Below are 13,462 nucleotides of genomic sequence, written 5' to 3'. Positions count from 1 at the left end.
CCAGGAAGGCCTTTCAAGCTCTTCCCAGGCCCGGGGGCAGCTCTCCAGTGCGCCGGGAAGGGGCCTCGCAGCTGCCCCAGGCCCTTGAAAGGACTACCTGGGTCCAGGGGCAGCCCTCCAATGGCACAGCCCGTGGGGAGGGCACACCCTGCTGTCCCTAGGTCCAGCGTCTTCCCGGGCCCATGGGCAGCTCTCCACAGCTGCACCCTGCTGGGACCACTGTCTCCAGGGGCCTGGATCCAGGAAGGCCTTTCACCCTGTTGCTAGCGTGACGAGAGACCTTCCTGGACCATCACCCAGCTCACCACGGCCAAGGACAAGTACCATTGGGTAACCTGGGGGGCTTCTCCCCTTTCAAAACCCATTTATTTCACATAGTAAAGCTAGTACCTTGAATAAAACTATGTTGATCTTAAAGGTGCCACTGTGTTTCTCTGAAGAAAGGCAGGCTCAATATGCGTCAAAATGACTGGGGGCGATCTATAAGGCATAAGGCTGAGAAACCCTAGAAGTTCCCTCCTTGACATTTCTAAAGCTGAAATAGGTCGGAGATCAGCGCGGCGATCATTTATGCGAGCAAGGGAGCGGCGGGAGAGCAGGGGCTGAGGCACGGCTGGTAGACGCTTCCGTCCCTGACACGCACACCCCAAGGCAAAGGGGCCAGGCGGCGGCCAATCAGAGCACACACCCTCCCTCCTCCCAGCGCCGCGAGGCGGGCGAATTTTCAATACGCGTTGGAGACAGAGAAGAACAGCTCCGCCCCACCCCCATTCCTTTACAACTGACGGGATCCACAGTCGTCCTCAAGCCAATGGCAATTCTCATTGCACGTGAACAAGGTCCTGTCAGCCAATCAGGGCTCTAACGTCCACGTGCCGTGGCGTGCTCAGGAATCCGGCTCAACGGGAGATTTTCAACCCCCACCAGCCTAACGAAAACCAATGAGAAGCCGACCGTCCGGTTTTGCGTCACGACCTTAATTGAGGCGAGACGCGGAGCGGTATTAACAGACCAATACAGGATATAGTGCCTGTAATCCTTCCGCCGGCGTTTGGTTTCGGCTGATTGCGGGCTTGAAGGTCCCCTAAAGTGGGGTTTTGATTTCTAGATCCCTAGAGAGGGTCTCGATGGCAGCGTTCGTCTTTTGAATGAACCTGTTTAAAATTCTAGGCACAGTTGGCGGAAGGTTCCTGTCGACAACGATGCAAGACGAGACAGCCGGATCTCATTGAGTATAAAAGAGGAAAACGCGGGCGCCGCGTCCTCATTGTTAGTCTGGAAAAAGGCAGGGAGGGTTGTTGGCTGAGTCGTCTCGCGGAAGGCGCGGCTCTGACCAGCTAGAGGCAGTTTGAGCTTCCGCAGCCGCCGCCATGGCTGTGCAGGGTTGGTAGTGCAAGCGGCGGCATCGGCCATTGCAGAGGCGCAGCATCAGCGGCCGCGGCCTCGGCACCTCCCGGCGTCTGCAGCCATGGCGTGAGTATTGGGAGAGGGGGAGAGGGGAAAGTCCCAGACGGCCGAGTTGGAGATTATGGCCGTCCTGAACGCGTTTGAAAGGGGGGAGGTCGGGGGTGTCGCCTGTTTCGAGCCTGGGAATGGATCACCTGGGAAGATCCGGTGGGACGTTCAGGGGGAAGGGGAGTAAGTGGGGGGGGGGGACGGCGGAGGCGGCGGCAGAAGATAACTGTGTGTGGGGTGGGGGAAGCAGGTTGCATTTATGGAGCATAGAGGCTCCTGGGCTCCCTTGGGTAATTAGGTAGTCCCTAATGTGTCCACGAATTCCCCGGGTAGGCTACCTTCCTGGCAGGAGTAAAAGAGGCACTTGAGGAATGGCTGGGTCTCCCAGACAGCTCCCCAGACAGCTGCCTGGCATGCAGAAATCTAACAAGTACAGGTTTATTCTCGGGTGGGTGGGGTATATTCCCTGCATCTCTACTTGTAAAATGTAAAAAAAACCCCCTGCCCGTCAGGGAGGAAAGAGTGTTGGTGGGGCTCCTCTCTGATTTGGCTGTTATATAGTATTTTATTTATTTCCCGGGCAGTGGGGCTTTGTCCCTCTTAACCTTGTGGATGGCTGAGTTTGTAGGGGAGACAGTTCCCTTAGCAGATCTTTTGCAACTAGATCGTTCCTCGATCACTAGTTGTGAATTCAAACTATTTGGCACCTCTTAAACGTTTCTTCCAGGGAGAACAGGAGCCAGAAGGTTGAGGCTAGTTTTAAGTAACCTTGGTGAAAACGTGGCAGGATATAAAATGGCGGCCTATTTATAGGGTGGAGACAGGCACAGCAGGCTGATCACGAAATGGCTGCAGCTGTCGTTGACGGTAGTGAGCGCGTGAATCCAACCGACAGGGAGTTGGGTGGAGCTGCGACTGGCTTTGACCATATATGGTTGTGAGGAACTTGAGGAGGCTGCCACACACACGCAAGGATGTTCTTGACAAATCCTAGTTGGCGCTGTTGTGCATAAGGCCTTGTTGGCATTCATCAAGAATTCTTATTGAATTCCTGAAACGCCTTCTCATAAGACTCTTCTTGACTTAAGAATGCTGTAATAGTTTAATAATGGCAGAAATGTATCATGAACACCAGCCTGCTCTTTAGTAAAATGTGAAATAAAAAATATTGGTTGCCATTAAATGAGGGATGCCTCATTTAAATCCAATCTCAATAATACACCACTGTTTTTATCTTTGTATCTTTCAGGTTCTTCAAGGCACCACACAGCAGCTTTGCTGTAATCGAGAAAGAGACCATCTACGTGTCTACCCTTTTTGACCACAGAATACTAAAACTTGACAAAAATGAGCCTCTCAAACACAGAGATTATGTTGGGGGACTTTCTGTCCCCCTTCAACCAGCCGTGTTTGGTGGCTGAGGAAGGTCTGGGACTGTTAGATGACTACCTGGAGGTGGCCAAGAACTTCGGTTCGCATGGGTTCTCCAGCAACAAGGCTAAAGTGGGCTCCTCCGATTGGCTGGCTGTGGCTAGTTTGAACGATGCCACAGACAACAGCCAGGGTAAGGTTTACATGTAATTACAAATGGTGGCAATGCAGGGTGATAGTTCCATACAACACAAAACGTAAATGGCAGTCTTAATGATAAAGATCGGAGATGTTGTGGTTAGCAATATATATTCAATTTTTATATGAAAGACAATACTCAGTTCTCTGAACATTTTATCAATTTTCTTAACAGAGGATGCCTTCTCTGGCATGGATTGGATGGTGGAGAAGATGGATCTGAAGGAGTTTGACTTTGATGCGCTGTTAGGTATTGATGACCTTGAAGCCACCGTCTCCCCAGATGAGTTTATGGCCACGTTGGAAGACACGTGTGAACCATTTGACCCTTCCATTCAAGAAATTCCCAGCAAAGAAACTCCATTGACAACAGAACCAGTTATTCAATTGCCTGTGTCCCCCCCTGGGGCAGACCAAGTAGCCCCATTAACTCCTGTGTTGCCATTTCCACTTTCTCCAGAGTCATTGATTTCCACTGCAGACCATTCTTTTTGCTTAGAACTAGGTAGTGAAGTGGATGTTCTTGAAGGAGACAAGAAACCAGAAGCCCATATCCTTGTAGTGGTAATTCCCAAGTGTGAGAAGGAGGAAGAAATCAACTCAGACAATGATAGTGGAATAGGCATGAGTCCATCTTACTTGGGGACCCCCCAGCAAAGTCCTACAACTTCTATTAGTTCCCTCAGTGATAGCCAGTCAGTTACAGCCCCGCCTGACATTTCTGTGCGTCTCAAGCCTTATGATCTTCCTATAGAAAAGATAGTGTCAGCAAAGGTGAAGGGAGAAAAAAGAGTAGACAAAAAGCTCAAGAAGATGGAGCAGAATAAAACGGCAGCTACAAGCTATCGGCAGAAAAAAAGGGCAGAGCGGGAAGCCCATATCCTTGTAGTGGTAATTCCCAAGTGTGAGAAGGAGGAAGAAATCAACTCAGACAATGATAGTGGAATAGGCACGAGTCCATCTTACTTGGGGACCCCCCAGCAAAGTCCTACAACTTCTATTAGTTCCCTCAGTGATAGCCAGTCAGTTACAGCCCCGCCTGACATTTCTGTGCGTCTCAAGCCTTATGATCTTCCTATAGAAAAGATAGTGTCAGCAAAGGTGAAGGGAGAAAAAAGAGTAGACAAAAAGCTCAAGAAGATGGAGCAGAATAAAACGGCAGCTACACGCTATCGGCAGAAAAAAAGGGCAGAGCGGGAAGCGGTATCAGGAGAGTGTAGAGAGCTGGAACAGAAGAATGAGGCCCTGAGGGAGAAAGCAGATTCCCTGAGCAAAGAAATTCAATATTTGAAAGATCTAATTGAAGAGGTCCGTAAGGCCAAGAATAAAAAAGTTAAGGTCCCAGAATAAGGGTAGTCAAAGGATAGATGTTACAAGCATGTATATAAGAGCTTAGTACAAACAGCTGTGTATTACTGCCTAATAAATTATTTTCTAATACATGTTTCTTGTGGCTGGAGTGAATAGTTGTTTAGCATTCATATTTAGCTGATTTGGTTCCCTAAAAATAAAAATAGTGGAACAAAGAACAGAATGAATCTACTTGAAAATTGAGTAAGCATTTTCCTTTGACTTTGGTCAATATGTAACATCTAAGAGGCAAGACTGGAAAATACACAAGACTTCCTCTTCATACCAGTCTGGTAACTTGCTTAGATAGTTTCTGTATATAATAGTTGTCAATTTTGAGATTAATCATCTGCCTGCAGTACTAATTGCAGTTTTCCTGTAGTAGTGTGCCTGGAGGAAACACAAGTTATTCATCACAAAAGTACCAAGGGGAAATTGTGAGCGCAGTTCCACTTGACACCATGTGTGGGATGGCAATTTTTGGTTTCTGCAGGTGTCTCATAAAATGCTCAGTAATTTGGAGTATGAGGGAAGAGTCCAGAGTTTGCTCTCATGGACAAAATCTTGTAAGTGGAAGTAGCTTAACTAGATCTCCAGAGCTTCAGTTAACATAATATTGCCTGTTTGAGAGAACGAGTGGCCTGTAGCAGTGCATCTAAACAAATTTTTCAAATTTTGTTCAGCCGAAACATACCTACTGGTTATCTAGGTCTCAAACATAGGTTGGTGTTCAGTTTGGTTTTAAAGTCTGGTATTTGGCTATTCAAATACTTTGGCCACCTCATGAGCAGGAAGGACTCCCTGGAGAAGAACCTAATGCTGGGAGCAATTGAGGGCAAAAGAAGGGGATGACAGAATGAGGTGGCTGGATGGAGTCACTGAAGCAGTAGGTGCAAACTTAAATGGCCTCCGGGGAATGGTAGAGGACAGGAAAGCCTGGAGGATCATTGTCCATGGAGTCGCGATGGGTCGAACACGACTTTGCACCTAACAACATTTGGCGCTCATTTCCTGAAAGAAAACTTTCCAGGCCAAAGAACAGCAAGCAAAGTAGCCCCCTACCAAATGCCCCTTAAGGCAGACAGAACCAACAAACTCATGGCAAAGCAGACATAATGCAACTTGCAGAAGTAGTGTTGCAAAGCCCACACAATGTAAAAGGCTAGCATAAAAGCCAAACCAACATGGCAAGTATGGGAAGCATAGAAAAATAAAACTACCTTGGGGCCTTAAAATGCTGGTTTTCAGTATTGGTAATGGACAAATCACATATGAGACTTCTCTGCAGTTCTCTGGCATTCCACACCAAACACTGTTTTAGTCTTGCCTTCTAGAGCAGCCTTTTTCAATTTCTTTACTATTGAACTGAACTATTCAGGCTGAGAAGCCCCAGAAGTGGCAACCATGAAGACTAGGGAAGCACAGCTGTACTTACCAACTTGCTCACCTTAGGCCCATTCCCACCCCCTCCAGGCCCATTGATATAACAACATAGGGTGGTTGTCACAAACCTATGTAAGTGCTGCTGTGAAGTGTAATCCCCATTCTCCAACACAGCAACTACCACAACTTGGGCATTTCACCAAAAATGTATTGAGTAAAAGACAGGTGATCATCTTGCCAGGGTAACATGTGGAACAGAAGAATTGACTGCAACAAAGCCCCGAGATCAGATCTGGGCTTTATAGACACATGAGTAGGCTCCCCACTTTCCAGGAACATTGGGAAAACCCTTTCTACTTAGTGGAGGAAGTCATCCAGGATGGTTAGGTCACACCTCTTCACTCAGGTAAGGCAGTGGTCCCCAACCTTTTTATCACCGGTGACCACTCTCCGGGGACCACTCAATGCCTTTTACTGAGGCCCGGTGGGGGGGGGGGGTAGTTTACTCCTCTACTCTCAACCACTGCCCTAGCGCTCTCTGATCACTATGGTAATGTTTAAACATCCCTTCAAAATAAGATACAGACACGCCACAACAATGAACATAAGGAACATTTTATTTTTCATGGAAATTTTAACTCATGACAATGACAAATCAATGGAACCCTGAGCTTGTTTCTCTGCAACAAGATAGTCCCATCTGGGTGTGATGGGAGACAATGACACCCAAAGTGTGTTGTAAAGGGCTGGGGGGGGGGGAGAAGGTGTCCTTCGGGGCCCACCTCCAAGTAGTTGAAGGACCACATGTGGTCCGCAGCCCACAGGTTGGGGATCGCTAAGGTAAGGTATCCCCTGTGCAAGCACCGGGTCATGTCTGACCCTTGGGGTGACGCCCTCTAGTGTTTTCATGGCAGACTCAATATGGGGTGGTTTGCCAGTGCCTTCCCCAGTCATTACTGTTTACCCCCCCAGCAAGCTGGGTACTCATTTTACTGACCTCGGAAGGATGGAAGGCTGAATCAACCTTGAGCCGGCCGCTGGGATTGAACTCCCAGCCTCATGGGCAGAGCTTTCAGACTGCATGTCGGCTGCCTTATCACTCTGCGCCACAAGAGGCTCTGTTCACTCAGGTAGGGCTATTCAAATTTAAATAAATTGAGTGGCTTTATCTGGGTGACCCAAGGCTGGCCTTCCAGTTTTGGATAGCCCTCCACTCAGGTAGCAGACTTGTGGCTACTTCCACTAGTTACTAACTCAAAAACTAGTTTTTCTCCCTTCGCGACTTTCATCGGTTCTCCAAGGGGGCAGCATGGTGTCAGGTTCTCCTTCACCGAGACGAATCTACTAGATTCAAGTGGGTAGCCATGTTGTTTTGAGGCAGCACAACAAAACAAAATCAGTCTGGTGGCACCTTTAAGACCAACAAAGATTTATTCAAGGTGTGAGCTTTAGAGTGCAAGCACTCTTCTAAATCTTTGTTGGTCTTAAAGGTGCCACTGGACTCTGATTTTGTTTTGTTGCACCAATCTACTAGTTTACCATTTCAAAGGGGCAAGAAGAGAGTATATAAATTCCCACATCCATGAAGGGGGAGGGAGGGGAAGTTGAAAGGGCACCGACCTAAGGAAATCAGAGGGAATGGAAGAAGTACCTGACAGTTGTATCACCCAAAAAGTGGTCAGCAATTTTAAAAAATTAACTCCTCATTCAGGAAATGCAGGGCTTTCGCAAAACCCTGGTTTAGAATGGGGATTCTCCTGCAAATCAACAAAAGCAGTACATCTACCAGGCAATACATTATTGGAAAGTATTGTATTACAATTCAAAAAAATTAACATGCATTGGAAACAGCTTAATAACTCACCATACAAAAACAAAGTTGTTCATGTACTTCAGGAAGAGTGTAGAGAAAAGTCATATTGACAGAGACTATCATCTTGATTATTTGTTGTGAACATTTCAAGCAATAAATTGAAGGAAAAGACTTTGAACAACTCTTGCAGAAATTGTTTATTATACCTTAAGCCCCTATTTGCATAGGCATTTCTTTTGCTCTTTAAGTATCTCTGTGCTTCTTCCCGCTGCCCTCAGACATACTGCTACCTGCAACAGATGCCAGTTAATTTGGTTGCCTGGATAAGGAAATCCTAGAGAACACAGCTTTTAAGATATAAGGTTTTTGAGAGGGTGAGTGGAACACAGCATGTCAAAGAAAAATCATACAGCATCTCCCTAGTGGTACTCTTGCAGAAGGCAGGATTCCAATTTCCACAGCCTGCTGGTGTCTGGCATGTTCAATCTCCAAATTAATCCTGTGCAAGTACCATAAAAGGTTCAAGTTCAGTCTACCTCCCTCTCCTCTACAGTAATGAGTAGCAATCCTGTGCAGAGTTAATCCAGTCTAGGCCCTCTGATTTCCATGGAATCGGTATGACTCTACATAGAATAGTACCATAGGCCTGTAGGTGTGTTTTCTGGGTAAACAGGAGATCTGTCTTCACCACAAGCACAGACTGTGACCCCTGAGCACAGGACCAAGCATGTCACGGAGAGATGCGGCTCCCAAAACAATTAAAGAAACCAAGCAATGCTATTCTTGACAATTTCTCTCCTGCAATGAGCAGCATGTCAATATGGGCTGACTGCTCCAGCAAAGTATTCCTTCTCAAATTTCTGGAAATCTTCATCAGTGAAGACTGTGCCCTCAGGCTTCTTCTTCTTCACCTCCTCTTCTAGATGGTCTCTAGCTTTCCTGCCTCTATTTTGGGCCAGAACCTTTAGAAAATACAAAAGGAAATGAGCTGCATTCTTTGCTAAAGTAGCACAAATAGTTATGGCTGTTTAAGCCTCAATCCAATTTGTTCCAGACTAAGGAGAACCTTTGATCACAAAATGAGAACTGAAACAGGCCCCTCTGTACTCACCCCTAAAAATAAACAAAAAGCGGAGTCAGCTGTTGTGTTCTGAATAAGTTATGAAAAATCCAGTCTGGACAGACTCTAAACTATGTTGCCACATAGCCACATGATATAGAAATCCAGTCACACCTGGACATTCAAAAAGGTTTCCTGGCTATATTGAAAAACTGATGGGATTGGCTATGGAGTACCAGGCGGCAGTTAGCAGTCACAATCCTGTGCGAACACATAAGCATGCAACGGCCCTCTTTGCTCCAGCATTTTTTGTCCTGCTTTGCTTAATGGCTCCGACACCTACTTTCTGATCTAGTACTGTCACTGGCTAGATATATCTTCTCAATGTGGCCATAATTCACTCCTCACCTGACTCTGTTGTCCTGAGGTATCCTGTGAAGGCCCTTGTGTGTTCCCCACTATGCTGTTGGTCCCTACAACTCAAACCAGTCAGCATTCTGGTTGCAGCGTTTTGTGATAAATGAAGCTTCTGGACACTCTTCAAGAACAGTACCATGTAGACAGCTCTGTAGTAGTCTAATCTAGATATTACTAGAGAACTACATTATGCCATACTGGGAAAAGAAAGCTGCCCTCAATAAACAGGGAAGCATTCCCAAACGTCTGTTTTTTTCCTCAATTTGTATCTTGTAGCTACAAATACAAAACTTGGCAGCACTTTTTCCAGGCGAGTTCATGCCACAGGAGGGCAAAATGAAGACAATCATACTGGCTTGCTCCAGTAGGCTAGCAGCAGCTGAGGCTCATTCAGGCTAAATTCCCCCCCCTTTCTTTCTGCTGGTATTTACCTGGGTAGAACAGCTAAGATCCATCCTAGCTGTCTTTTTCCTGTAGATATTTAACCTGTGGCAAGCCAAAGGGTTTTTAGTTCAGGACGTGCAATATACTGCTTGGTGGACCAGCCCAGGCTGGTTTTTGTTTTGAACATACATTGGTTTCTATATTTTGAAACAGCTTTTTTCTTGTAAGCAGCTTTGGATTCCTCCAAGGAGAAACGTAGCTTCAAAATGATTAAAATAAAACATAGGTCTTGAAGATGAACAAAGGTCTTGAAGGCTGGGAGGAGGCTGGGAGTGAGTGGATGTGGCATGGCAAGGAAGTTAAAACAAAACCAGCATGCAGAGGAGAAGACTCACCTTTTGAGTGATGGCACTGTCTGTCACAAATGGACTATTCATCATGTACTGCAGGTTTTCCTGAAAATGGTCTACATCCTGGAGTTTCTGATACTCCTCTGGGAAGAATTGAGAGAATAATTGCAAGCAAGTTTGCAGAGATGATAGAAGACACAATCAGGTTTAGGAACATCACTATCTGGAATGCCATATTACTTGCTGAATTGATATGTAACCAAAACAAACAAAAAATCCCTAAAACACCTCTGCAAATTGTCAAAATGAACTTGAACAACATAGAAAGGACATTCTGATATATCACAATGGCTTAAATTTATTCAGAACCTGAAAATACAAGGAATTCCTGATAGCTGTGAGTGAATAAAATGAATAAAGAGAACTAGCCAATCAAGGGTATACAGTGACACCTGCTGAGCCACGGAAATTACTATAAGGGCTGTACATCACAGGTGTTGATGGGTCACAGACTATGAACTCTTAGTACTATAACTGGCCTACACAGATAAATGTGGTAAGTAACTTTAGTCAGTTCTTTGACTACTAACATTCTTGGGCAAAAAGGAAAATGCAATGCTTAGCAATGTCAATAATTTCAGTTCCTTCAGAGAGCTGAGAAAGTGATAAGGAATCCTTAAAAAGTCTTTAATATACTAAGCTGGTGTGCCTGATAACTGATAACAGACAACTGAGTAATACTGTAGCTAATGTGTATGTAGTTATGTCACCCTGGCCATTAAATGTCTTATGTAACCAAAATATAAAGCAAATACCAAGGAATGAAGCATAAACTTGGAAGTGTGTGTGTGTGTGTATTTCCAATAGCTTTAAACTAACCCCGGTTTGACTAAAAGCATTTTATAACTGAGGAACCAAGCATATCCTATCTTAGTTACCAAGAATGTTGTGGCCTCTTTGAGACTATTGGTTTGAGAACTTTCATAGGGAGTACTCTATTATATCCAGTTTGTTTATTTGCGTTATAGACTGAAGTCAAATGTCACATCAAACATTTTATTCTGCTCAAGTGCACTAGGGAAACAGTTTGAGTTAAGTATAGCCCAAGAGCGGCTACTGAGCCAGTTGAGTATTCTCCCGAGAGACCTTTCCCACCCCACTATGGAATAGGGGCGCTCACCTAATACAGACTTCGTGACTTTGCCTTTGACCGTAGCTGTATCTCTGCTGCGTCTTGAGGCCACCTTTCTGTTCTTCCTCGTCAACAACTGCTTCTTGGGCTGCGGGGTGGTCGCTGTTCCTTTGGGCCGAGAGGCAGACGCTAGCTTAGCAAAAACAGGAAAGAAAGGAAATAACCCGCTAAGGTCCAGAGTCCCCTGCATATCTGGGAATTAACTCTGCTGGACACAGCGGGACTTCTGCAGAAGCAGGCAAGCGAAAAGAAGAAGCGAGCGGAGCAATGTCTTGTTCCCGCTCCCCTTTATTACCTGTTGACCCCTCCAGCAACTCCAAACCCTTCCTCAGCAAGGAAGCCGACATTTTCCTCCCTTCACCCACGTGGACAACGGAGCCTTCTCTGGCGACTCTATGGTGTTTTCTATGGTTACAAAGACTTCCGCGTTGGGTCTTGCCCCTCTTCCGGTTTTCCCGCGCTTCTCCGTGGCGGATTTCGCCACACTTCCTGTAGTGGCATGTCGCCCTCGCTCAGACTCTATCGCATTTGCGCAGAAGGACCGGCCGGCCGGCTGTGTCTGTCGCCGCCTGTTGCTTGTTTGGGAAGGAAGTTGGTGACCAGGCTTAATGATTGACTTTTGTTTGCGAGATTAGCCGTGAATGTTATAATTTCCTTGGAAATTTCTCTCTGGTTTAATTTAAGAGAATTCTACGTGAAGTTCCTTCAGGCTGGATTCTGGAGATTTTTGGTGGATGGATCACTTGGGCATGAGATTGGGGTCACCATTGGTGGGCAAGTAGTTGTGAGCTCCTGCATTGTGAAGGGGGTTGGACCAGATTAAGGTGATTTTAACATTGGTAAAGCAGGACACCATTGACCCGGGGGGGAGGTTCTTGATTAAGAATTTGGTCTATATGGAGCAACAAAAAGTTTCATAGAACGCAAAAATAGTATTGTAATATATATTTTTAAATTTCAACATAAGTAAAATTTGCCAGGTACCCCCAGATGTCCCTCCAAAAGTGGGATTCTGGGATACATGTTACAGTGCCCCCCAAAAGTTTGGGGTCTTCAAGCAAGGAGGCAGCATCCAACCCTGCTGCTGGTCCAATGCTTTATTTTCAACAAAATTGCTATCTCTGTGACTGATGTGTTTGAATTAGTCAGAATTTCTCAGAGGAGTAAGACCACATATGATACCAAGGCATAAGTAAAAAACAGCAAATAGGTTGCCTACATGTTTTGGACCCACATATTGTGTCCTCAGTGTTAAGCATCACGTTTGTTTAAATCTTTGCTTGGACCAACTCATACATTGACTGGAAGCTGGGCTGCCAACTTAGCCTTCACTGCATTATTTTTAATCTGATCATCTTTCTGGAAATACAAGTTATGCTATTGGGCATATGAAGCCTTATTCAGGGAAAGTGATGGAGATGCCAGTTAATGTCAAAAGGCTTTCTTCCAACTCAGCTTAGCCTGTAAGATGTTCCCCTACCTTGATACAGCTGATATGGATCCACACCACATGAACACTGAGACTAAACTACTGCAACACATTGCACATACAATTGACAAATACAGTTCATCTGACAGTATCAAACAACATATGGATACATTTGGTAAAACCTACTATGAAACATTAACTACAGATTTTTATCAAGTAATCAAAGCAGAGTTCCATTTGGAAACTTCAAAGGCTCCCCTTCCCCTGGTATTCACATACCAGAACATTTAGGCAATTCACTTGACCATTTTTCCAAGGGCACGCAGATTTCTGAGAGTGTCCTCTCTCCAGTAATGTGTGCAGCATGCTGGGGACCTTAGCAGGCTAGTCATGACCCAGGCACCCCTCCCCCCCTCCTCCTGCCAATCCAGGAGTTATGACACCCATTGCTTATTAGCGGAAGATAAGCAGGTATATTTAGTAACAATGGGAGCTGTCGGTCTCTCTGCTTAGCAGTCTGATGGACGGGGGAGGGCTACATGAGGATGGCAGTGATTGGGGCTGGTAGCCTAATCCAGATGTGAAAAGCTGTGGTTTTTTAAAATCTTAACAAAGGCAGGGGGCTGTAAGCTTTCTTAAGATTTCTTTCCAGAGAAATCTGTGTTCTAATTCCATTGTCACCATTGGCTGGCTACATAGTTTTACAATGCAAGAGCCAGCTTAGTGTAGTGGTTAGGAGTGCCAACTTCTAATCTGGCAAACTGGGTTTGATTCCCTGCTCCCCCACATGCAGCCAGCGAATGCTGGCGGGGGCTTCTGGGAATTGTAGTCCATGGACATCTGGAGGGCCGCAGTTTGACTACCCCTGCCCTTGGGTTTGCCACAGCACTGATAAAGCTGTTCGCACAGAGCAGTGATATCAGGGCTCTCTCAGCCTCACCCACCTCACAGGGTGTCTGTTGTGGGGAGAGGAAAGGGAAGGCGATTGTAAGCCACTTTAAGACTCCTGGTAGAGAAAAGCGGCATATAACAACCAACTCTTCTTCTGCTTTCTTAAAAA

At 45.8% G+C, this 13,462-nt stretch overlaps 2 protein-coding genes across 2 annotated transcripts; one reads left to right on the top strand and one right to left on the bottom strand.

Annotated features, from left to right (window-relative positions):
* Window positions 1-1,089: 1,089 nt before the first annotated feature.
* On the top strand, window positions 1,090-4,466 carry ATF4 (activating transcription factor 4). Its single transcript, XM_077339448.1, has 3 exons — window positions 1,090-1,473; window positions 2,705-3,019; window positions 3,200-4,466. Exons 2-3 carry the CDS (start codon window positions 2,803-2,805, stop codon window positions 4,372-4,374), a joined length of 1,392 nt encoding a protein of 463 aa, XP_077195563.1. The 5' UTR covers window positions 1,090-1,473; window positions 2,705-2,802; the 3' UTR covers window positions 4,375-4,466.
* A 1,885-nt stretch (window positions 4,467-6,351) lies between these two features.
* Window positions 6,352-11,433, bottom strand: RPS19BP1 (ribosomal protein S19 binding protein 1). The gene is made up of 4 exons (XM_077339447.1): window positions 11,269-11,433; window positions 10,962-11,102; window positions 9,827-9,924; window positions 6,352-8,532 (listed from the first exon to the last, which is right to left on the bottom strand). The coding sequence occupies exons 1-4, from the start codon at window positions 11,318-11,320 to the stop codon at window positions 8,386-8,388; spliced, it is 438 nt and encodes a 145-aa protein (XP_077195562.1). The 5' UTR covers window positions 11,321-11,433; the 3' UTR covers window positions 6,352-8,385.
* Between the last annotated feature and the right edge of the window lie 2,029 nt (window positions 11,434-13,462).

Source organism: Paroedura picta, chromosome 5 (assembly GCF_049243985.1).
Source record: "Paroedura picta isolate Pp20150507F chromosome 5, Ppicta_v3.0, whole genome shotgun sequence".
Lineage (NCBI taxonomy): Eukaryota > Metazoa > Chordata > Lepidosauria > Squamata > Gekkonidae > Paroedura > Paroedura picta.
The sequence above is the reverse complement of the archived record's forward strand: the minus strand, read 5'-3'. Positions and strand labels throughout refer to the sequence as shown.

Coding starts and splice junctions, on each gene's coding strand:
- ATF4 (XM_077339448.1), top strand. CDS start 2,803: ATGAGCCTCTCAAACACAGAGATTATGTTGGGGGACTTTCTGTCCCCC. Junction 3,020..3,199: donor TGCCACAGACAACAGCCAGG/GTAAGGTTTACA, acceptor TTTTCTTAACAG/AGGATGCCTTCTCTGGCATG.
- RPS19BP1 (XM_077339447.1), bottom strand. CDS start 11,320: ATGTCGGCTTCCTTGCTGAGGAAGGGTTTGGAGTTGCTGGAGGGGTCA. Junction 9,925..10,961: donor AGTCACGAAGTCTGTATTAG/GTGAGCGCCCCT, acceptor AATTCTTCCCAG/AGGAGTATCAGAAACTCCAG. Junction 8,533..9,826: donor ACAGTGCCATCACTCAAAAG/GTGAGTCTTCTC, acceptor TATTTTCTAAAG/GTTCTGGCCCAAAATAGAGG.